Below are 25,187 nucleotides of genomic sequence, written 5' to 3' on the forward strand. Positions count from 1 at the left end.
TGAGACTGGGGTTAAGTGATTTGCCCAGGGTCACACAGCTAGGACGTGTTAAGTGTCTGAGGTCAGATTTGAACTCTGGTCCTCCTAAATTCAAGGCTGGTGCTCTATCCACTGTGCCACCTAGATACCCCTAATTTTTTTTTTTTTTTAAACATTATCCCTTGTATTCATTTTTCCAAATTTTCCCCTCCCTCCCTCTACTTCCTCCCCTAGATGACAGGTAATCTCATACATATTAAATGTGTTACAATTTAACCTAGATATAATATATGTGTGTAAATCCAATTTTCTTGTTGCATGGTAAGAATTGGATTCCGAAGGTATAAGTAACCTGGGTAGAAAGACAGTAGTGCTAACAGTTTACATTCACTTCCCAGTGTTCCTTCTCTGGGTATAGTTATTTCTGTCCATCACTGATCAACTGGAAGTGAGTTGGATCTTCTTTATGTTGAAGATAACCACTTCCATCAGAATACATCTTCATACAGCATTGTTGTTGAAGTGTATAGTGATCTTCTGGTTCTGCTCATTTCACTCAGCACCAGTTGATGTAAGTCTCTCCAAGCCTCTCTGTATTCCTCCTGCTGGTCATTTCTTACAGAGCAATAATATTCCATAACCTTCATATACCATAATTTACCCAACCATTCTCCAACTGATGGACATCCATTCATCTTCCAGTTTCTAGCTACAACAAAAAGAGCTGCCACAAACATTTTGGCACATATATGTCTCTTTCCGCTCTTTAGTATTTCTTTGGGATATAAGCCCAGTAGTAACACTGGTGGATCAAAGGGTACGCACAGTTTGATAACTTTTTGGGCATAATTCCAGATTGCTCTCCAGAATGGCTGGATTCTATCACAACTCCACAACAATGCATCAGTGTCCCAATTTTCCCACAGCCCCTCCAACATTCATCATTATTTGTTCCTGTCATTTTAGCCAATCTGACAGGTGTGTAATGATATCTCAGAGTTGTCTTAATTTGCATTTCTCTGATCAAGAACTGTAATTTCTTAAATCTGTAAAAAGTTTACAGGATAATTATGTTTTTTCTACCTGCTCAGTGTTGTGAAGAAAACACTTTGCAAACTTTTATCATACTTTCGTTTTTATTACTTGCCTCAGTTTGTAAAGAAAATTGTAAACCTTGTGATACTGTCATTTTTTATTATACTCAGCCTATGAGAGAGATACAGACCTTATGATAGCTCAATTAGTAATCAGAGGGGTGATGCTCTTACTCCCTGTTCTTTGAGATCATAAAATACCGGCGTTGGAAGTGACCTTAGGCCACATCCCCCTTTTTATTTTTATTTTTAGACAGAAGAAGAAGTAGCTACCTCTAATAATAAATTCCAATCAACTTATAATAACAGGGGTAATCTCTCTGTGAGCATTTACAAATGACAGATATGAGGGACTATCTTTTCAAAACAAAATCTTGGATTTTATAAGTGCCAAAGTTGTCTCTGACCAGGAAGAAGAGAAGCTGCTGAGAGGTGTGTGTGTGTGTGTGTGTGTGTGTGTGTGTGTGTAACCAGGTGTGCTCCTCGGCTCCTGCTTCAGGCTCGACTCAGGTCCGGGGTAAGGGGAAGGGAGGAAGGGCAGCAGCTAACCACCAGCTCTAGGACCTGGGGCAGTGACACAGTTCTTCCTCCTGTGCCCTCCCCCTCTCCCAGTTGTAAAATAGAAGAGAAAGGCATTCGGTCTCCTGAATGGATAAATGGGCGGTTTCCCTGGGAAACCTCACAAGTGTCTCAGAAGTGTCAGTCCCCTGTCTGTCCCCTACTTAATTGCTACTCCGGGAGGGGCTCTGTTCCTGCAGACCGACTATGGGCTGTGGGACCAGTAGCAAAGTAGTCCCAGAGCTGCCGGGGTCTTCCCTTCACCTGAGCTGGGGAAAAGGAGTAGGGAGAGGAAACTGTGGTCCGCTGCAGATGGGGCAGGGGGAAGCTGGGCACATGGGACATCGGGGAACTCGTGAAGCGGCAGCAGAGGCAGCTCAGAAAATGCAGGTGGCCAGATACCGGGCCAAGTTCGACCCGCGGGTCACAGCCAGGTAAAGCACCTCAGAGATCCCCTGAGCTTTGGGGGGCACGGTGTGATGGGCAGAGAATTGTCTCTTCTCGACAGGGATGGAGAGGTGGCTAGCAGATGTTAAAAGTTCTCTGAAAAAAAGAAGTACTTTAGGAAACTAAAGTACTTTAGAAAATATAAAATAGTGAATTTAGAATCAAAGAGCTTTGAAATTGTCTTGCATAATCTTTTTGTTTTACGAGTGAATAAATTAAGGTCACAACTCCAGTGACCTGGAGGTCTTTTGGCATTTGGCTGCAAGACTAGGAGATTAAGTACAATGTAACCTGCATCTCTCCACTTATCATCAGCTCCCTGTATTTAAACTAACCCAAGACCTCCCATGCTATCTGGAGTAGATCAAATAATGAGCTGTAGTACCTTTGAACCAAAAAGGATTCTATAGGGAATAGGGTCAGAGGAGTTTAGAGTTTAAAGTTTAGAAGGTAAGTTAGGGTTCGTTAAGTCCAAGCCCTACATCTAGTCCAATCTCTTCTTTCTACAGGTAAGGAAACAGGCAAAGTGATTAAATTATTTTTTTCCAGTTATTGTGGGGTAGAACCTGCCTTATTTTTAGTCCAGACATCTTTTCATTATGTCATAGAAAATCTGAACTCCATTCCTTTCTTCTTCTTCTTCTCCTCCTCCTCCTCCTCTTCTTCCTTCTTTTTCCTCCTCCTCCTCCTCTTTCTCCTCCTTTTCATGAAACATTTAAATATCACTTTAAAATTTAAGTGCAGATGATATTATAAAGTGCTAGACCTATAGTCAGAAAGATCTGAGTTCCTCAGACTCTAGTGAGGGGATCCTGGGGGAGTAACAACTTAATTTCTACTTCAGTTTCCTCCACTGTAAAATATGAGTAATAATAGCACCTACATCACTGAATTTTTGTGAGGATCAAATGAGATATGTAAAGAAGTTAGCACAGTTTCTGGCACATAAGTAGGTGCTATAAAAATGTTTCTTTCCTTCCCTTTCCCCCAAGTCCCCCAAGACTTTGCCTGTATTATCTCATTTGAGTTTCTTTGGGGTTCTTATACTTTCAGTAATGTTCTAAAGTCCCAACTAGCCATATTCATTTCCTTATGGTGTTACTCTTATAATAGTACTTATTCTACATGCTGTGTATCACCTTTAACTTTAGGTTCAGAAAATCCAAATTTGTAGCATGTAGTTAACTTGAACTGTATCTAAAATTTACTACATTTTGAAGTTGGAAAATTGCATTATTGGTTGCTTTTGTTGTAGAGGAGCCACAGCCTTAGTTTTGTTCTGCGTAGAAGTGGGGGAAAATAAAGCAGAGACCACTGAAAAATACTTATCATCTTCCCCCCCCCCAAAAAAAAAACAACATTCAGGCTTTGTATTTCTAATAAAGTCCTTATCACCTCCTTTTCCTTCCCCCCTCCACATACACCTAATATTGTAGAAATGATCCTGGGCTCTTTAAAGTCATGGTACCCAAATATGAATTCTGGCAGATTATACCAGGTTCAAAACTTTGGGCCTAGTGATAGACTGTTATCCAAAGAACAGAACAGTTCAGTTAGAAGCTCATTCCCAGAAGCTAGGCCACTTCGTGAAATGTATGTGTGTATGTGTGGGTGTGTGTGACAATTTGGAGTCAGGGTACCCAGATTTAAATCCCTTTTCTCCCATCTTCCTGATACTCAGTTTCCTCATCTATTTAAAAAAACAGGGGAGGGGAGGAAAAGAGAAGGGAGGGGGGAGGAGGCAAAAAAGGAAGGGGGAAAGGGGAAACGTATAATAATTATACTTTCCAGGCAGACTTGTTTTGAGAATCAACTGAGATAACACATATATTTTGCAAAATTTAAAGCTTTAGATAAAGGCTAGCTATTATTATTAGCTAGTCTCTAAGGTTCCAACCCTAAATTTATGATTCTGTCATCTATTAAGGAAAATCAGAATCCAGGGAAATAGTAAAATTAAGTTTTATAATGTAGTAAGACCAGGCATATTGCTTCTGAATATTTGTCATTCCTCTTGAACCAATTTCATTTCAACCATTTTAAAGCAAGACTTTTTAAAAAACTTTGCCCTTTCCTTGAATGCCAATGACATCCTCGTTAAATACTTGCTGAATAAATGCAGTTTATCTTTATTGACTAAAGGATTCTTTATTTTAGCAAATGAGATTGGACTCTCAAAAATGCTATTGTCTGATAACTGATGATTAATTTAGTGAGCAAATGAATCTGTCTTTCAGTTCAAGGGGGAATGCAATAAATTAGTGTTTGCAAAATGCTTTCATCTACTTGAGCGTGAAGGTAAAACGTGTATTTGATATGTCTTCTTAGTCCACAAAGTGCTAGAAGTGAAACCGCCTGTGATTGTGTTCAGAGAACACAATGAATATTTGTGTGAATAAATAACCAGAAAAGGAAGAGAAAGAATAGTTTGAAGATGGCTAAATTGCTACCTAGTTTGATAAACTAATTGACCAGAAAATTAAAAAGCATTTCCTAGAACAAAGATGTTTTCATTGTCAGTAGAAATATCATTTTTTTTTTTTACTCTAAGCAGTATAAAATAAGGAAATAAATTGGGATAGAGATGATAAAAATGCAAAAAATTGAAAGAATCCCCTCCCCATTTTAAAAGTACATTGAAATTAAAATAGGAATCTTCATTATGATATAAAATATTACATAAGTTTTTTTGTTATTTATTAGTTTGCATGTTCCTTCCTTTTTTCCTTTCAAGTCATGTATATGTGTGTGTCTTTTTTCTTTTTGTGACACAGTTGTCTGTAGTGAAAAAGAGCAGTGAAGTAGGTTTTAAGATCCTGAACCTAGCATTGCCTTTCTCCATGTTCTAAATGTTTAATTTCACAAGATTGCACAATAAATCCAGGTCAGGAGGGGAACTCTTGAACTATTTTCAGTTGATGTTGTTTTACCTGGCTGGGTTGCTTTCTCTTCGAGAAAGTAACCTATATTATTGATAAAGATTTTACATTCTCTTAAAGCTTGTGTTTACTGCTTAGAAATAGCAAATGTCAGCAACATTTTTTCATCAATGAATTTTCTCAAATGGGGTGTTGGGGATTTTCTTTTCCTCACCTAAGGAGTTGGCAGGAGCTTGTGAAAAGTTATTACTTTCAGTTTTTACTGTTTGATAGGAAGATAGCTTCTGAGTCCTAAAGAATGCACCTGAGGCTTGTTGCCATAGCTCACTTTTCTTTTTTCCTTGAGTCATTTTAAAAATATTTATTGAGTAATTGCTATATACTGGTAACACTTGAAGAGAAACAAAGATATGTAATTCTTGTTCTCAAGAGACTTTTAATAACAACACAAATTTATTAAGTGTCCACTATGTGTCTGGCACTGTGCTAATTAGTGAAGGGCTATAAAGACTAAAGTGAGATAGTTCCAGCCCTCATGGAGCTTATCTTGAGAGCAAAATTAATTATTACTAACAGAAGCTATATACTATATGTGATAGTCTGCAACCTTCTGGTCTGATATTCTCTTTCTCTTCCATTAAAAATAAGTAATCAGGGGCAGGTAGGTGGCACAGTGGATAGAGCACCAGCCTTGAATTCAGGAGGACCCGAGTTCAAATGTGACCTCAGACACTTAACACTTCCTAGCTGTGTGACCCTGGGCAAGTCACTTAACCCCAGCCTCAGAAATAAATAAATAAATAAATAAACAATCATACTTCTGGGCACATTTTTTTTCCATTTATTTTTGTTTTGAGCTTGAGCAAAATATGTGAGAATTTCCTTATACAAAGTAGAACAGAAAAAGATTTTATATGTATAATGAAATATGTTCAATTGTGACTCCCATGGATTCAATTATCTTTATATAATTTTTAGCTCTATATGTTCAATCCAAACTTTTTTCTTGCCCTCCAGTTTCAAATCTCCAACTATTAGGTATCTCAGACTTAACATGTTCCAAACAGAATTCATTATTTTTCCTTACAAATTCTCCCTTAATCCCAACTTCCCTATTACTATGCAGGGTACCACCATTCTCAGTTCATAAGCTCAGTATCATCCTTGACTTATCATTTGCTCTCATCTCCCCCTATCCAATATATTGACCAGTCCTGTCTGTGTTACCTTTGCAGTGTTACCTTAGGCTCTTGTAATAGCCTGCAGGGTGGAATCCCTGCTATAAGTTTCTTCCTGCTTAAGTCCATCCTCTAGATAGCTGTCAAAATGATCTTCCTAAAACACAGAAATGAACATGACACTCTTCTACTTAATAAATTTGAGTGACTCCCTATTGCTTCCAGGAGCAAATATAAAGTCCTCTTTTTGACTTTTAAACTCCTTCACAACCTATGCCCTTCCTACCTTTCTAGTTTTTTTATACTTTACTTCCCTTCAAATATTCTAGGATCCAGCAGCATTGGTTTTGCTTTTTCTAGCACAAGATACTCCATATCTGTTTACTGCCAACCTCATTCCTAGAATGTTTTCCCTCTTCATCTCTGATTCCTAGCTTCCCTGAATTCCTTTCTTTAAAAAAAAAAAAAATTAAAAATTTTTAAATTTCCTGACTTCCTTTCAAAGCTCAGACCGAACCCTACCTTTTACAGAAGACCTTTCTTGATCTCCTCTCTCCCCCCTTCTATTGATTGTGCCTTCTCTTTGAAATAACCTTCCGTTTATATTTTATCTGCCTTATATATGTAGTTATTTGCATGTTGCTCTGTCTCTCCACCCGTCTATTTAAAATGTGATCTCCTTTAGGATAGAGATTGTGTGATTGCCTCAATTTGTGTCTCAGCACACTAATAAATGACTAACTAAAATGACATTCAAGATTAATTTTCAAAGCTGTTCTGATTATGTCTTTTTCTTGTATTCTCTTCTGTGCATTTTAAAAATTAAAGAAAAGTGACTAAAAGTGGGGCAGGGGTAGAGTTTAACAAAGTCAAATAGCACATCAACTGAGGTGACAGTATGGTCAATATCAGATTTATGTTTTGGCAATGATCTTGAAATCTTGGGTTGAAATTCTGGCAGTTACCTGTGTAGACAGTTTGCTTCTCTGAATCTCATTTTCTTCATCTGTAAAATGCATGTAACAATAACAACATATCTACTTCACAGGGTTGAATGAAAAATATTTTGTAAATCTCAGATTGCTAGAGAAAACAAACTAATTAAAATTTTAATTTCCATTTTGTAGAGGTATATGTTAGAGGATGACAAGTCTATTTGTTTTTCGTTAGATATGATATTCAAGCTCTTATCGGAAGAGGAAGTTTCAGCAAGGTTGTGAGAGTGGAGCAGAAATTCACAAAGAAACCCTTTGCGATAAAAATGGTGGAAACCAGAGTGAAGGAAGGCAGAGAAGCATGTGAATCAGAACTGAATGTCCTCCGGCGAGTCAGTCACTGCAATATTGTCCAGCTCATAGAAGTCTTTGAAGCCCAGGATCGAGTTTACATAGTGATGGAACTGGCTACAGGAGGAGAACTCTTTGATCGAATTATTTCCCAGGGAACATTCACAGAGAGAGATGCCATTATAATCCTCAAGATGGTTGTTGATGGAGTAAGGTATCTGCACAGTCTGCAAATAACTCACAGGGACCTGAAGCCTGAAAATCTTTTGTACTATCACCCAGGGGCTGAGTCAAAAATCTTAATCACAGATTTTGGGCTGGCAGCCTCTGGTAACAAAAATGGTGATTGGTCTATGAATACTATCTGTGGGACACCGGAATACATAGCACCAGAGATTCTGTCCAGAAAACCCTACACAAACGCAGTGGATATGTGGGCCCTCGGAGTAATAACATATATTTTACTGAGTGGCTCCCTGCCATTTGAGGATGAAAACCACATGAGACTTTATAGGAAGATTCTAAAGGGCAAGTACAGCTACAAGGGAGAAGTGAGTAACATGTTTATGTGTATTAACATAGCTTATTGGATAGTTTGATTGGATTACTGAGTTGTTGTTGGATTGTTTAACGCTTAATTCTTTTCCCCTTGTCCATACTCAGCACCACAGTCCTGAATAGCTGAGTGTGCTGATGGTATGGCATTCTCAGTTTGATCTTTAAGTGTTTGCTAAGAATGTCAGTGTATTCTGGAAGGCCCTCAAGTCTGTTACAGAGTGCAGCTTCAGTGCTCCAGACTCTCAATTTGTGAGACTTTTAATCTTTTATGGGAACTTTTGGTTTTTATGGATGTGTAATGGATGTGACTAATGAAGTCATTGTGGTGTAAAAGAAAAAAACAATGAATTTAGAATCCAAGGATCTGGCTCTGCCATTATCGCACATTATTTCTTATATATTTGCCTCACTATTATTATAATTTAAATTTAAATTTACCCTTCTCATAAATGTTGTATCTCTTTGTAAGAAGGAGTGAACCAAGTTTTAGGGGAACTATTTTTGTATTAACCATCTTTACCATATTATTTGAGTGTAGTAGTGATGGGATTTAGAAGCTGAATTCCAAAATATACTGAGATTCCAGACCAATTTTGTGAGGTATCTCAAAAGAATTGTAGGCTTAGACCCTCTCCAAATAAAGAGGCAAAGATTTTATTATTATGTCACTGACTAGTAGGCTAAGATCTAAAAGAGAAGTTAGTAAAGTAGGAGGGAACATATTATTTACAGAGGTAAAAGGATTTTTTGGGGGTGAGGAGGTTAGGTTATTGTTTTAAGATACTAATTTCTATGGCTTGAACTCAATTTCATAGAAAGCCTCTGCTAGTTAATGATACTGATATGCTAATGGATCAGTTCCAAGATATTCTGATATTCCAGTTTTATGGCTTATAGGTTAGTAGGAATTAGGATTAGGCATCTTCCTACCAGAGCCAGCATCAGAGTAAACAGAATCATTCCTTTTTGAAATCAATATCTTAGTCATAAAATCATAACCCAAAACTAATCTTTTTTTTATTAATTTTTATAATTATAACATTTTCTTTGACAGTACATATGCATTATCCCTTGTACTCCCTTCTGTTCCAAGGTTTTCCCCTCCTTCCCTCCACCCCCTCCCCTAGATGGCAGGCATTCCCATACATATTAAATATCTTATAGTATATCCTAGGTAACCCAAAAATAATCTAATGGAAGATACAGTACTCCTAAGAACAGCCATCTTGGAGTTAAAAAGTATACCCTTAATGATGAGGTATATTCCTAATGATGAGGTCTATACCTCAATAAAATTAGGATTAATTGAGGTCTAGTAGCAGGATTGAGGTACAGGCAGTCAAATGGAGCTCCCCTGCAACCCCTTTGGATTCGGTGCAAGGATACAAAGAGGTCTAGCGGTAGCGAGACCTGTAATGAATTTACAGACCCGAAAACCTAGATTGGTAAAAAGAGGTTTATTGTAGGGTTTGGAAGCAAGGTTAAAGTCTGGTTAGTAAAAGGTATCAGATAGAGGAAGAAATACACCAAAAGCAGCAGGACAGAGAGTCTGTGATGCAAAGCATGGTGCCCGCATGTTTCAACTCTCCACCAAGAGATGATTTCAGCTTGGCTCTTTTATTTGCTTGAAGGGGCATAGGGTGGAGCACAGGTTGATTCCTTGAGGGCCAGAACCCACCAGGTAGGGGTTGGGCTATCTGAGCAGATCATTAGAATGGGGGCTGGGTATAGCCCAAACTGGCTCAGATCCAGATCTTTCCCCACCCACAAAAGGGTGGTTTTGACCAGATATTGTAAATCAAAGGTCAGTCCCAAAGGAAATTGGAGATCAGACAAGGAATCTTAAAGGGGCTACCACCCCATTATTAAGACAATCTAAATGATCAAGACAACTTGGAAAAATGGTACAGTATCCCTGATTGTAATCACATTATTCTCCTTCAAAGAGCATTTCTGAGATTATAATCACATCAGTAGTAGCTATCTTCACCAGCCCTTAATTCTGGAGGACCAGAGTTCAAATCTGGTCTCAGATACTTAACACTTCCTAGCTGTGTGACCCCGGGCAAGTCACTTAACCCCAGCCTCAAAAAACAAAATAAATAAACACATACATAAATAAGTAGTAGCTGTCTTTTGGGGATCCAACTTGCCAATTCAAGTAGAAACCGGGGTATACTACTATTTTTCCTTCTCTTACTTTTTTTCTTCCCTCATCAAATGTGATCCTTCTCCTTTCATATGGGTACTTTGACCATAGGAATATAATTTCTGATCACTTATATTTTGTAAGACATTTTAGAGTTTAGAGTATAGACTTTTTAAAAACAATGTTTTAAATTTCTATTTCTTATTTTTTCTTAAAAAAAAGTAAAAATAACTAGGACAATTTACTTTTTGCCCTGTACAGGTTTAATTTTTGATTTCTTGAAATATAGCTCTGAAAAAATAAGTCCATGGTCTTTCAAATGGAGCTACATGACAAACCTTTAAAACTAAATCACTCAGGTTCTCTGAATGGTTAATAATGACCCCCAACTCAAACCTTTGTAACTTATTATTTAGCATTTGATGGCTTAGAATGAGAGTAAATAGCGTTTTTTTTTTTTTTTTTTTTTTTTTCTGTTCTACCCAAAAACTCTAAGAGTCTTCCTCTCCAGATTGCTAGTTTTGTAGTCATTGGTGATCATGGCCTCATCCAAACTGTGATCTGGAAAAGACCTTAATATAGGAAGGTTGGGATCACCAACAGCATCCTGGACAATCAACAGTCATCTTGATTTTTGTCTTATTACTGGACTTTGATGATTCCAGAGGACAGTGTGAGGCTGATGATCTTTTAAATTTCTCATTCACTTACCTCTATTTCCTGCTCAAGTTCAGATATCATCCTCAGGATGTCATGAGTTCTCTTTGAAAATAAAGGATGAACAATAATAACAACTTACTATGTGATATTTTACAAGTCTCTTAAACTACGTGGGTTTCTTTCTCATGTTAAAGGAAAGGGGATGGTTAGATGGTAAAGTGGATAGAGAGTTGAAGTTGGAATTAGAAGACTTGAATTTAAATGTAGCTTCAGCTACTTACTGACTGTGCCATTCTAGGCAAGTCACTCACCCTGTTTGCCCTCAGTTTCCTTTTCTGTAAAATGGGAACAATAATAGCATCCATCTCCTAGAGTTGTTAGGAAGATAACATGAAATATTTGTAAAGTGTCTTGTAAATCTTAAAGCACTATATAAGTGGCATCTATTATTATTACAAATGAGAATCTGGACATGATAATTCCATAATCTCATTTTTAATCCATGAAATTTTTGCTATATTAATAACCATCACAACAAAATAGAAGCTAGATAGACACTGATTTATAGTGTTTGTGTATCAGATAAAAATGTCCTTTTGACCATATATGAATCCCTAGCTCAAGGACACTGTTGACTACATACTTTTGTTTGCCCTTTTCTATGCAATCCATTAGCATCTGTTATCCGTGTATAGGGAATAGATTTTGCTTTCATATTGTTAGTTGTGATTGTTCATTTAATTAAATAGGAAAAGGAATGAGAATAACATATACATTCTTTCTTTGAACAAAGTGAGGAGAAAAATTTGTTATGAATATCAGATATTTTGGTAAGTCCCTTTTGTGTGTAATATTCCATTTCCTCATTCTACATTAATACTAAATCTGTTATAAGTTGAAGATTAACTCTTTCATTTTGGGATGTTGATGATCTATATGAGTCACTTAATTGTCAATTTTTTACCTAAAATATCCTCATGCTCTTCCTCTTCTCCACTCCCCCCTCTCAATTTTACAAATTCAAATTTATTCTTGGCAGCCTTTGAAGTCCTATAGCACATACTATTTTCATTGCTTATTTTTGTCATTTAATAGCATAATAAAAAAAGGTGATATAGGATTACCTAACTACTTCATGTCTATATGTAAGGCTTGTATGTGTATGGCTGTATGAGTGAGACTGTCTAAATATTTAGACACAGTCTTCTGATGATATGGATGAGGTCTGGCCTATCTTTTTAGAAAGTAGGAGAAAAGCTGTGTTGATACCACCAGTATACAGCACATACATACTAGTTTCCAAGAATGATTACCAGTGAGACTTGAATCTTTGTCACTCCTCAAATATCTAGCCTAGAAACAAACATTCTCCCTTGATCATTAAGTAAAGTCCTTACCTTCATTTGGCAGTTTAGGTCCTTCCTATCAAATGCTTGTTACATGAATGTATCATGAATGAATATCATAAATCATGAAGTAAATAAACCTGTTTCCAAATGAAACAGCAAATAGAAGCTGGAGTTTTACGGATTAAGATATACTTACAAATACACAAGAATACATGAGCTCCTAAGCAGAGAATAAGAAAAAAATCTGAACTCAAACAAGGAGAAAAAAATCTACTTTTAGCAATCTCTAAATGATTAATCCTGAAGATGGTTCTGGGCTGGTCCACTATTTAAAAGTCTCTCTCTTATTCAAACAACCTCCCTAGAGGTTCCCCTTTCCATGTTCTCCAAAATGTCTTTCCAATGTCCTGGAAACTCTTGAAATTAAGTCCCTTAAATAGTATCACACTCTAAATTCTCTCAAGTAGATGATGTCTCTCTTGTTTACACAACATAGGTCAATTTTCCCATAAAACTGACCCAAACTTGGGTAGATATAAATTACATTTTAATTTTCCCATTGAGATTGTAAATTCCTTGAGAGTAAGAATTATGTATTATAATCTCTCATATGTATTACCATGTTATGCTTCAGTGTTACTTCTCATAGAAGGCATTTAATAAAAACTTATGAAGTTGTCAGGAACGCTCAATTATAATACATGACAGAACTTATCTTTGTATCTCATATATTCTACTATTCTGAGCATTTGCTTTCAGTAGTTTCAATAAAGTATAAGCTTTTGATTTATGAGAGCTAGCCTGAAATTAGTTTTCTGAATTTAATCAGTTCCACAGATAATAAAATCTCAAAATTGAAAGAGATCTTAGAGATCATTTAATCTGATCTCCTTATTTTTCAGATGAAGTAAGTAAAACTTACTTTACTACCTATGTTACATTGGGTTGTTGGACTCAAAATCAGATTAAGGCCATTTAAAATATTTTACCCTTTCTATATTAACAACCCCTCACCTCCCATACATACTACTATATCCTAACACTTCTTACTAAAATTAATCTCATTATCTATAGAAAATGAAGAAAGGTGGAAAAATATATATATTTATTCTTTAGAAGGGAGTTGTTCAGTTGAGTCAAAGGGTTCAAATAAACACAGTAAGAGTTGAGCCAAAACATATTTATAGAGAAAAGGACTTTAGATGAGACCACATTCACATTAAATGGCCATTGTAATGACTTTTATTTTCCACATTTGTAGCACAGAGTTCATGTCAGGGTTGGAGAAACACGCTCTTGAGTGAATAGAAGTTTTAACTGTCTGTGAAACCTTAAAACTCTATTTCTCAATCACTTGGAAGAGAAATATAGGAGGTACATTTTGGTCCAAAGTCCGAAAGCTATTATTTATATTTGGTTATTTTGTCTATATTGTGAATAAAGCACAGAATATTATAATGCTGTCTAGAAATAACTCTTCCTTTAAGTCCTTTGATAATGCCTTTATTAAGACTCCATAATTAAGAAATATGAAAAAAAAAGTTTAAAGTTTCTGAATTTATTTATTCTAGCAGAGTGTGGTAATTCCTTGAAGGCTTGGGTTTTTTTATGTCTTTATTTTAATATTTCTAATGCTTAGAATGGTATCTGGTACATAGAAGGTACTTAATAAATGTTTGTCGAGTCTGATGTTAACTGAAATGCATGAAAACCTCTAAGACTATCAATTTAAATGTCCGTTTTTTTTTGCTAGATTTTTATATGGTATATTACAATACAAATATTTTAATTGTTCATAGTCATCTTCAAAATGGAGTTGTCTCAGAAGTTGAGTTAAATATTAGCTCAGGAGACCTGAAAGATGAATTTCACTATTATTGCTAATGAAGGGAAGAAGGAACTTCATACATTCTTGTCATGTACATTCATGACACCTCAAGTAACTTGAATGCAGAAGTTGGTAATGGAATAAACATAACCACCAAACTAACAGGTTAAGCAGAATTCAATAAATAAAAACTCTTAGGAATCTTAGGAACTAGCACTGGCTAATTGGGAAGAAATTCATGGTTTGCCAATGATTCTCTCATTAAAGAAAGAGCCACTCAGAGTGTTGCATTTGCACACTAGATTATGGTCCTGTAATGAAAAGTCTGATTGATGATATTCATTTTCTCCTTTCATACCTTTTCCCATTTTCCATAATTTGTATTATACTTTTTTTCTTGCATCTTCCAGATTATTAAATAGGTAGAAGAGTACAGGCTGGACTAGAGAAAGATTATACATTTCAATCTTCTCCCATTCTCTTTCCATTAGGGCTGGAATTCCAGTAATAATTATTATATATTTCAGGTTGCTTGCCAAGTCATAATTTTTATAATTTGCTTCAGTTTTCAGTTCCTATGGCTTATTTTCTCTGCAATTATGTTCATTAAAATTGTGATGCTCAAAAATTTGTCATTAGTGAAAACATATTGCTTTGATGGAAGCTAATTAGAAAGTCTTGTTGTTATTTGGCAAGATGGACTTAATTCCATTTTCTGATATTAACTGTTCTCTTTCTATTCCTTGTCTTTCTTTACTTAAATTTAAGAGGCTGTGTTCTCTCTCACGTATGAGTCATTAACAATGATCAATTTTCCAAGGACCCAAAATGGCAAGAATGCATTTTACTTTGGCTGTATAGACGTCATTCTGTTAAAAGTGAGGACAAAAGATGTAAGAATGATAAAGGCAGTAGGTATATTGTTTTTATTACAATCTGGAGGTAGGCTTAAATAGAGTTGGAAGAACACTGAAAGAAATTGACTGGAAATTCTTGGAAGCTGGAAAATGAGAGTCATACTTGCTTTGTTCTCCCTATAAATTATGCATTTTACTGATGGTAAAGTTTTTCTGTTCCCAGATGACATTGTATTGATTGTATTGACTTAATTAAATTCAAAATTTATTAATCACCTACTGGGTTCAGGGAATTGTAACAGGTACTGGCAATACAAAGACACAAACAAAACAAATCTTGTCCTCAAGGAGTTCATATTCAATTAGTATGAAAGGGAGAAAGGGGAAAGAGCATTAACACAAACAAAAATATTTCAAATATATTTTGAAATTCTGGGCCCCCAGAATGTGTATACTCTGTTTCTTTGAGGCTCTAGGAGTACCCTAGAGGGTTGGGGAGTGTCTCTGCCAGTATGCTTCCCTATTCTTCTCTCCTTACTTATCCTCAAGAATTTAGTTAAAAATCATTCATTTGGTCAGACTTAAATAGCTTTTACAAAGTGGCATTTATTAAGGAAGTGCAATATGAATAGTTGGTGCAAAACATACTACCAAAAGTCTATGACACACTTTCCTCTAGTGAAGAATGGGCTCAGTTTCAGTGATCAAATGTGACATTGAGGTAAATCACAGATCCTGGTTTCTGAAAGTCCTTTTCTCCCCTTTATGGGACTCAAGAAGTTCCTCTTAGGCATGGTACAGGTTTTTGGCCATTTTTTTTCTTTTCTTTTCTTTTTTTTTAATTTATTAATTTTTATAATTATAACATTTTCTTTTACAGTACATATGCATAGGTAAATTTTTTTTTTTTTTTTTACATTATCCCTTGTACTCCCTTCTGTTCCAAGTTTTTCCCCTCCTTCCCTCCACCCTCTCCCCTAGATGGCAGGCATTCCCATACATATTAAATATCTTATAGTATATCCTAGGTACAATATATATATGCAGAACCGAATTTTGTTGTTGTTGTTGTTGTTGCAAAGGAAGGATTGTATTCGCAAGGTAAAAAGAATCTGGGAAGAGAAACAAAACAAAACAAAACAAAACAAAAAAAACCAATGCTCACAGTTTACACTCATTTCCCAATGTTCCTTTTCTGGATGTAGCTGATTCTGATTAATTGGAATTGGATTAGTTCTTCTCTGTGTTGAAGATATCCACTTCCATCAAAATACATCCTCATACAGTATCATTGTTGAAGTGTATAATGATCTCCTAGTTCTGCTCGTTTCACTCAGCATCAGTTGATGTAAGTCTCTCCAGGCCTCTCTGTATTCCTCCTGTTGGTCATTTCTTACAGAGCAATAATATTCCATAACCTTCATATACCATAATTTATCCAACCATTCTCCAATTGATGGACATCCATTAATTTTCCAGTTTCTAGCCACTACGAAAAGGGCTGGGTTTTTGGCCATTTTTGAGTATAACTTTAGAGTATGCATACAATTTGTTCTTGGTTTCCAGTGTAAACCTTGCTACCAAAAGCTGCTGTCTTGGATGATTATATTAGTTCACCAATGAAGGAGAAATTCAAAATCATAAGAACAATTTATAATTGGTCAAGGAATATGAACAGGAAGTTTCCAGAGGAAGAAATCACAGCTACCAATAGTCATATGAAAAAATACTCTAAATCAATAATAGAGAACTACAAATTAAAAAAAAAAAACCTAAACTCTAAAGTACCTCATGCCTAGAAAATTAGTTAAGGAAAAAAGAAAATGATAAATGGGGAGGGGATAGGGAAAAATAGATACATTAATGCTCTGTTGGTGGTACTGTGAATTAGTTCATTCTGGAAAACAATTTGGAACTATATTAAAAAAGCTATTATACTGTGCATTCCCTTTGACATAGCAACACTGCTACTAGGTCTATACTCCAAAGAGATCAAAGAAAAAGGAAAAGAACCCATATGTACAAAAAATGTTCATAGCAGCTTTCTTTTTTTGTGGTGGCAAAAATAGAAACTGAGGATATGTCCATCAGTTGTTGAATTGTTGAACAAACTGAGGTTTGTGAGATCGTAAGGAAATACTATTGTGCTTTATGAAAGGGATGATTTCAGAAAAAAAAAAAAAACTTAAGGGAGATCTATATGAATTGTCACAAAGCAAAAGGAGCAAAACCGGAATAATAGCAATATTGTAAAGATAATTAACTGTGAAAAATTTAGTAACTCTGATCAACAAAATGACCCATCACAATTATGAAATATTCATGATGAAAAATACTTTTTACTTCTAGAGAGAGAACTGATGGACTCAGTGCCAATTGAAGCATATTTTTCCCCTCTTTCTTTTTCTTTTCCTTTTCTTTCCTTTTCTATCTTTTTTTTTTTTGGCAGGGGATGGGGAGCATGGATAATATAGAAATTTGTTTGCATAACTTCATATTTACATTTCTTGACTTTTCAATGGGTGGGGGTGGGAGAGAATTTAGAAATGAAAATAGAATAAAATTCAATAACAACAAAAACAAAAACCTTTACCCAGAGAAATAACTTGGTGGATGGGAGAGGATAGAAGCACTTTAACTTCAGCTTAGTCTCATTTCTCCCTTCTTTGGCCATAAGAGAGGGCATTTGAGCTTCAAAAGATATAGAGGTATCATGATTTCTTTTTGTTTTTGTTTATTGTGCTTATTGTTGGTCGGTTAACCATGTGTTAAAGAGGAGGTTTTTTGATTGACTGAGGAAGAATTTAAAAGTCCTATCAGCTTCAGCTATATTCTTTCACTTTGTTTCATTTGCTTCTGGGAGATCTTGGTGATTTCTTCACTCGTGGTGTCTTGGAATTCCAGAGTCATAGTTTCAAAGGCAGAAAAGCGTTACGGAATTGAGTATCAAGGAGTGACCTTTAAGACCCCAACTCAGTAGTAGCAGAGACAGGTTCATCTGGTAGTTATGCTGCATCTAGATAAGAGCTTGGTGACCTATACTATGTAGGGAGCTAGAAGCATCTTGGTGGCTCAGAAGATAGAACAGTGGCTCTGAAGTCAGTAAGTTCAAATTTGATCTCAGATATTTTCTAACTGTGTGATGCTGAATAAGTCATTTAACCTCTGCCTGCCTATCTATGGAGAAGGAAATGGCAAGCCACTCCAGGATCTCTGCCAAAAAAACAAAAAAACAAACAAAACCTAGATGGATTCACAAAGAAGCAGATATGATTGAAGGAATAAATTACAACAATACTAGGTAGGAAATAAAATAAGTTCAAGCCTGTTCCTGTTCAAGAAACTGGGGTAGGGGAGGGGAGAAAGTATCTTCAAGATGTTGGGGCATTGTGATTGTTTTATCTTTTGACTTAAATTAATTATATATATATATATATATACACACATACATATATGCGTATATATATACTATTTCTGTTTTGCCTCATCCTTTTTTTTAATTTGAGGGGGCATGTTTAAAATTACATATCATATATTGAGAAATAAATTTATATGCTTTATAAACAAAAACTGATTCCATCAAAATGGTAGAGAACACTGGCTCTCCAATTTATTCTCTATATCTAATTTGTACATAGTCATATGTATCTTGTCTCTTCCATTTGACTATAAACTCCTTGTTTTTCTTTGTTTTTTTTTTTGTTTTTTGGTTTTCTTTGTATTCTTAACACTTAGCATAATGTCTACATTATAACAGGCACCTGAAATGCTACTCACTTATTTTTTTTTTTATAAGGATTTTCCTTTATCAGTGCCATAGAAAAAAAGGCATCTAATGTAATTTATTTATTTTATAGCTTTTTATTTACAAAACATATGCATGGGTAATTTCTCAATACTAACCCTTGCAAAACCTTCTGTTCCAACTTTTCTCCTCCTTCCCCCCATCCCCTCCCCTAGATGGCAGGTTGTCCAATACATGTTAAATATGTTAAAGTATATGTTAAAATACAATATATGTATGCATATTTATACAAATATCTTGCTACACAAAAAAGATCGGATCTAGAAAGAAGGTAAAAAAAAAACTGAGAAGGAAAGCAAAAATGCAAGCAAACAATAGAAAGAGTAAAAATGCTATGCTGTGGTCCACACTCATTTTCCATAGTTCTTTCTCTGGGTACTCACCTATTTTCTTGCTTCCTATGTAATCTTGGCCAAGTCACTTAACCTCTCTTTTGGAGAAATTCCCTTTATTTTCACCTCTGCACAGGTAGCTAGCAGATCTCTATAAACAGTTTTAGTATCTCCCTTGAGCTCCAGTCTTACATTACCTTATGAAGATCTCTAATTAAATATTCTGGAGTTATCTCAGATTCAACAAAACTCACTGCTTTTTATCCCAAATCTTCGTCTTTTCTACATGCCCTTATTTTTGTCCAGAGTATCATCATCTTTATAGCCATCCAGACTTACAATCTCAGTGTCATTCTTGATTCCTTATTCTTATTCAACATACACACCCCTTCCCCAGAAATTGCTTAATTTCTTGTTTCTGTCCACTTCTTTCATATGTCTCCTCCTTTCTTCTGTGACCAAAAAAACCAAAATAAAAAAACAAAAAGCAAAACTCTGAGAGACAGAGTTTCCCGGTAATTAATAATCAATTTTTAAATTAGGCTAGCCTGCAATCAACAAACTGATGATTAGTGGTTTCTCTTGGTAACCAAAGACAAAAACACGAAGAGCCTGAAAGTCTTAAATATGTTTTGAAAGGGAATGCCCCTGCCAAATGAAATGCAACCCTGGTGAGTGGACATTTAATGAAGTAGGCTAGAAGTCTTCACTTTCTTCTGCTGAGAATATTTCTTTCTTTCTTTTTCTTGAACTTTTTAAAAAATTAAAGCTTTTTTTAAAAAACATATATGTAGATAATTTTCAATATTCACCCTTGCAAAACCTTATGTTCCAAATTTTTTTCTCCCTCTCTTCCCCTCCTTCCCTGCCCCTAGATGGCAAATAATCCAATATATGTTAAATATGTGCAACTCTTTTTTGCATAGTTCTATAATTATCATGCTGCACAAGAAAAATCAAATCAAAGAGGGAAAAAATGGGAAAGAAAATTTTAAAATTTTTGCCTTAAAATGCAAGCAAACAACAACAAAATGGAAATACTATGTTGTGATCCATACTTAGTCCCCAGAGTCTTCTCTCTGGGTGCAGATAGCTTTCTTCATCACAAGACCATTGGAATTGACCTGAATCATCTTATTGTTGAAAAGAGGCATGTCCATCAAAATTGATCATCATATAATCTTGTATTGCTGTGTACAATGCTCTCCTAGTTCTATTCACTTCACTCAGCATCAGTTCTTATGTCTTCCCCCCCGCCCCCTGAGGCTGGGGTTAAGTGACTTGCCCAGGGTCACACAGCTAGGAAGTGTTAAGTGTCTGAGACCAAATTTGAACTCAGGTTCTCCTGAATTCAGGGCTGGTGCTCTATCCACTGTGCCACCTAGCTGCCCCCAGTTCTTATGTCTTGCCAGGCCTTTCTGAAATCATCCTGCTGGTTGTTTTTTATAGAACCATAATATTCTGTAACATTCATATACCACAACTTATTCAGCCATTCCCCAACTGATGGGAATCCACTCGGTTTCCATTTCCTTGACACTACAAAAAGAGCTGCCACAAACATTTTTGCACATATAGATCCTTTTTCCTTTTTTATGAGCTGAGAACATTTCTTGATTCAGCTGCCAGACCACTATGGTTGATTTTCTTCTTTGTGAGCTGGGTCTCCCTAAATTCATATTGAGGAGTAAAGGTGGGGGTGATTATTAAGAATTCACCTAGATTGGATTCTGTTTATACTCTGAACATTTTAATTAAGGTCTCCTACCTGAGTGGGGTTTGGCCCAAGATGGAATAGCATTTTCCTCTGGGTTAGGGGTAATCTCAGTTGGTCATGTCCTTCAGAGGCTGACTTTTTACAGGAGATGGGTATCAATGAAGGACAAAGAAGAAAAGCTTATACCCCTGTTTAACAATGTTTTGGGAGGAAGCAATTGAGGTTAAATGACTTGCCCAGGGTCTGAGTGTTTAGTAAGTGTCTGAGGCTATATTTGAATTCAGTTCCTCCTGACTCCAGGGCTGTTTCTCTATTTACTGCTTCAACAATTAGTTTAATATAATAGTCTACATATATATATATATTTATATAAATAGTAATTATAAATGAAAAAATAATAAAAAATAAAAATAAAATACTTTTTCTCATTACTCACTCACCACTCATATAGTTATTTGCCCTAGTACAAGATCTCATCAGCTCTAGAGTCCTGCCTCTTATTTGGTCTCTTTGCCTTCAAGTTCCAATCCTGTTCATGTTGCTGCCAAAGGGGTGCTTCTAAAGCTCAGTTCTGATTGTGTCACCTCTACTGCTCAGCAAATTACTGTGATTCTCTATTGCCTCAATCAAATAGAGAACTCTCTATGTACTTATCTATTTATATATAAATATCTATCTACATATACAACTTGGTTGTTGTCCATTCTCAAAGACCAAAATTACATCACTATGTTAGAGTTGAGTTACAATGTGTAACTATATATGTAAATATTTATATCTATATGAAAAATTGTAAATTCTTTATAACCTGATCCCTTCTTTCCCTTTCCAGTGGTTTTTCCCCCCAATAATTTATAATTTTACAATTTGCTAATTCTCTCCTTGTATTTTGTGTTCCAGCCACACTGGAATCTTTGGAGTTCTACCTTCTTGCCTTTGCATTGAGTGTCCCCTATGCTTTGGGTGCACTCCCTTTTTTTTTTTTTTTTTTTTTTTTTTTTTTTTTTTTGCCATTGTCTCTTAGAATCCCTAATTTCCTTCAAAATTCAGCTCAGGTGTTACCTTGATTAGTAAGCCTTTCTGGATCTGCTTTTCCCTTCCCCACTCCCTACTCCCAGCTGCTCGAGAATCTTCTTCCCCAAACTACCTTTTCCTAATTCTTCCTTTATCTCTCTTCCTTAATTTTTGAAATGCCTTTTGAGCTTTTCCATGGCCTGAGCCCAATTCTTATTTTTCTTGGAGGCTTTGGATGTAGAAGCTTTGACTTTGTTATCATTTTCTGAGTGTGTATTTTAATCTTTCTTGTACCATAATAACTTTCAATGGAGAAAAACTTTTTTTTTGTCATCTCATTTTTCTAGCTATCACTTGGCTTTTATCTCTTTGTTAAAGTAAGATTCTGTTTCTAGGGTAGAGAGTGAACTGTCTTAAACTTCTGGGGTTTTGTGCAACTGTTTTCAGAAATCCTTCTAGGAACCTGATCGAAAGCTATTAGATCTAGTGTGCTAAAGGAACAGGGTCCTGCTTTGCTGTCTCTAGGGCTGCTGAGGTTGGGGCCAGGGCTGTGCTAGCATGGACTGCTCTGAGACTGCACACTGGACTTCCATCCTGGTGTCACAGACTTTTCTGCTGACCTTCTAAGTGGCCTTCAACTAGAAAATATTCTAGTCCATCTTTTTTAGGTGTTCGGATGCTCTAAAATTTGTTTAGAGTCATTATTTAAAGGGATTTGGAGCTTTTTGGAGAAGTTGGGCGAGTTCCTGCCTTTACTCCGCTATCTTGCTCCACCTACACCAAACTATCTAAAATTCATTTTTATCCATTCTGTATTATTCAAATGTGCACATATTATATCCTTCACTAGACTATAAGTTTCTTAAGGGCAAGCAGAACTTTTTCTTCATATCTCCATTTTTTAGCACAATACCTCGCACTTTATAGGTGCTTAATGAATGCTTGCTAGTTGATAAACATAGGGACAAGATTTCTCTGATTTTGTGTCTCTTCTTATTGATCTTTATGTGGCTTTTTACTGTTGTACCTTCCATATTGCAACTTTCCCCATCACGGTTTTGATATACTGTATGAATGCATAAGAAACTAAATGGGAATTTGGGGGGAGTTTTGTAGAAGCAGCAGATGATACACGAAGATCAATCAGATGACGCAGCCTATGACCAAACAACCTAAATTTTACAAGAAGCTACTGTAAACATGCCATAAAAGAAAAAAAAAATCAGACCTGCTCTGGCACAAAGAGAAGGCCAAAAACTTTTATGCAGATATTAGGGATCACAGGAATGCCTTGTCCCTAACCTCCATGATGTGGAAGAGATAGCTGGGTATCAGCAAGCATCCTATGGTCCTGCACTCTTTCTTCTCTCACTTCTGTAACACTGCCCTCTCCTGGGTCTCTTTATACTTGCTCATTAACTCCCTCAGTGTTTTCTCATATATTCATAAATTCAGCTCCTGTGTGTCTGATCCATATTGACTTTGTGACCATGGCCAAATTACTTCACTTCTCAGTGCCTCAGAAAAAAATTTAACACTATGAGTTGAAAAACAGTTCTTGATATGCATTAATCAAAGCAGTTTTCTCCAGGACTTTTCTATATTGATACATGTGCACATACTATACCTACACATATTATTTATTTACATATTTATATTTATTTACATTGCACATTGTGAATTTTGGTTACTGCAGTGTTTATTCAGACAATAGTCATCACCTAGGAAATAAGCTGTCCTGAATATCTTTACAATCATTACCTTCTATAAAGTTGACATATATTCAAGTAGATGAAATATTACAATAAAATTCTTAACTATTCCTTGTTATAATTTTAATTAAAAGTCAAACAAAGCAAGGATCCTAGAGTAAAAAAATGGGGGGATCTTTGATCACAAATTTACTACATAAACATTATTTCTAGAGTTATGTGTCATCCAATAAAGGTGAGTGATATAGGGGATCACATGCTCTTTGTGTGCTTAAGTGTGTTGCTAATTTATTTCCAATAAAAGCATAGAAAATGGGTCCTAGAGTTGTGATACACAGAGGTATAATTTAGTTGTACAACTTGAAGCTAAATTCAGCAATAACTAGGCATTGTGAGATGCATTAAGATGGTGCTAATTTAAGAGGGTGATCACCAGTGGCAGTTTTGCTTAAAGTTGCCACTAATTTTCAAGGAAAATGTTAATTTTTTATTTGGCTCTAAGCCTAATGCATTGAATTATAGCCTTGCCATCTACTCAAATTTTTGGATGTTAGTTAGTTTTTCCAACACTCTGAAAACTCTGTAATTAAATCTACTGTTAATTACTTAGACTTCAGCAAGTAGCATATTCAGCAAGTTGATCACAGTTTAAAAAAATTAAGATCAAGATGAAAGAATGAACAATCTCCTGGTTGGTTGTTTTGTAGTTATATAACGACTGTATCAACAACTTTGTAATAAATGCTTTTCTTAAGACCAATATATACAAAAATATTTATAGCAGCTCTTTTCTTAGGGCAAAGATTGGAATTCAGGAGATTATTATAAATTGGGGAATGGTTGAAAAAATTATGGAATGTGATTATGATGGAATGCTGAGCTCTGTAAGAAGTGATGAGCAGGATACTCCCCCCAAAACCTGGAAAGTCTTCCATCAGCTTAAGCAAAGTGAAATGTACTGTGTACAAAGTAATAGCGATATTGTAGGGTGATTATCTGTGAATAACTTTGCTATTCTTAGCAATACAATGATCCATGACTACTCTGAAGGACTTATGATGAAAAATGCTATCTATACCCAGAGAAAGCACTGATTGTATGGGAATACAGATTGAAATATATATTTTGTTTACTTTATTTTTCTTGAGGGTTTTTTCCCTGGGGGTGGCAGAGCTAGCAGGAATCTGTTTTCTTTCACAACACGATTTTATGGAAATGTTTTGCATAACTTTACATGTCTTTTCCATGGGGCTAAGGGGAAGGGGGGAGGGAGAGGATCTGGAACTCAAAGTTTTAAAAACAAATGTCAAAATTATTTTGCATGAGACTGAGGAAAATAAAAAATATTTAATAAAGCACACAAAAAAAGTGCCTTTTCATCATCATTAGCCCTGGTAATTAGAATCTAAAGAGACGAGCATGTGACAGATCTGAGCCATCTATTTTTAAGCTATAGAATGAACTTGGAAGTTAAATTCTGAATAACTTAAGACTAAAAAATTATATCTAAGAGTTCACTGAAACCTACTAATATTAAAACAAAGATGTATTTACCTACAAATATTTAGAAAGAAAAATATAGTCATAGAAAACATTACAAACCATTAAATCAGTGCATTTGTGTGGCTGAGAAAATGAAAAATGATACAACTGCTAACAGATAGCAATGAAATTAGGAGGCAGAACACTTTGAATTATCTAAGGAAATGGAGTGGAAATACTGTGGATGAGAATGAGGTAGGATGTTCATAGCTTAAACAAAAATTTTCAATGAAACCAATCTTT

At 35.6% G+C, this 25,187-nt stretch overlaps 1 protein-coding gene across 1 annotated transcript in view; it reads left to right on the plus strand.

Moving 5' to 3' along the window:
- Positions 1–1,838: 1,838 nt before the first annotated feature.
- The window catches only part of PSKH2 (protein serine kinase H2), a 28,816-nt gene continuing 5,467 nt past the window's right edge, over positions 1,839–25,187 (plus strand). Inside the window, exons 1-2 of the mRNA XM_074278936.1 lie at positions 1,839–2,065; positions 7,306–7,972. Coding sequence (XP_074135037.1) covers positions 1,839–2,065; positions 7,306–7,972 — 894 coding nt within the window. The remainder of the gene's footprint in view (positions 2,066–7,305; positions 7,973–25,187) is intronic.

Source organism: Sminthopsis crassicaudata, chromosome 1, assembly GCF_048593235.1.
Source record: "Sminthopsis crassicaudata isolate SCR6 chromosome 1, ASM4859323v1, whole genome shotgun sequence".
Taxonomy (NCBI): Eukaryota; Metazoa; Chordata; class Mammalia; order Dasyuromorphia; family Dasyuridae; genus Sminthopsis; species Sminthopsis crassicaudata.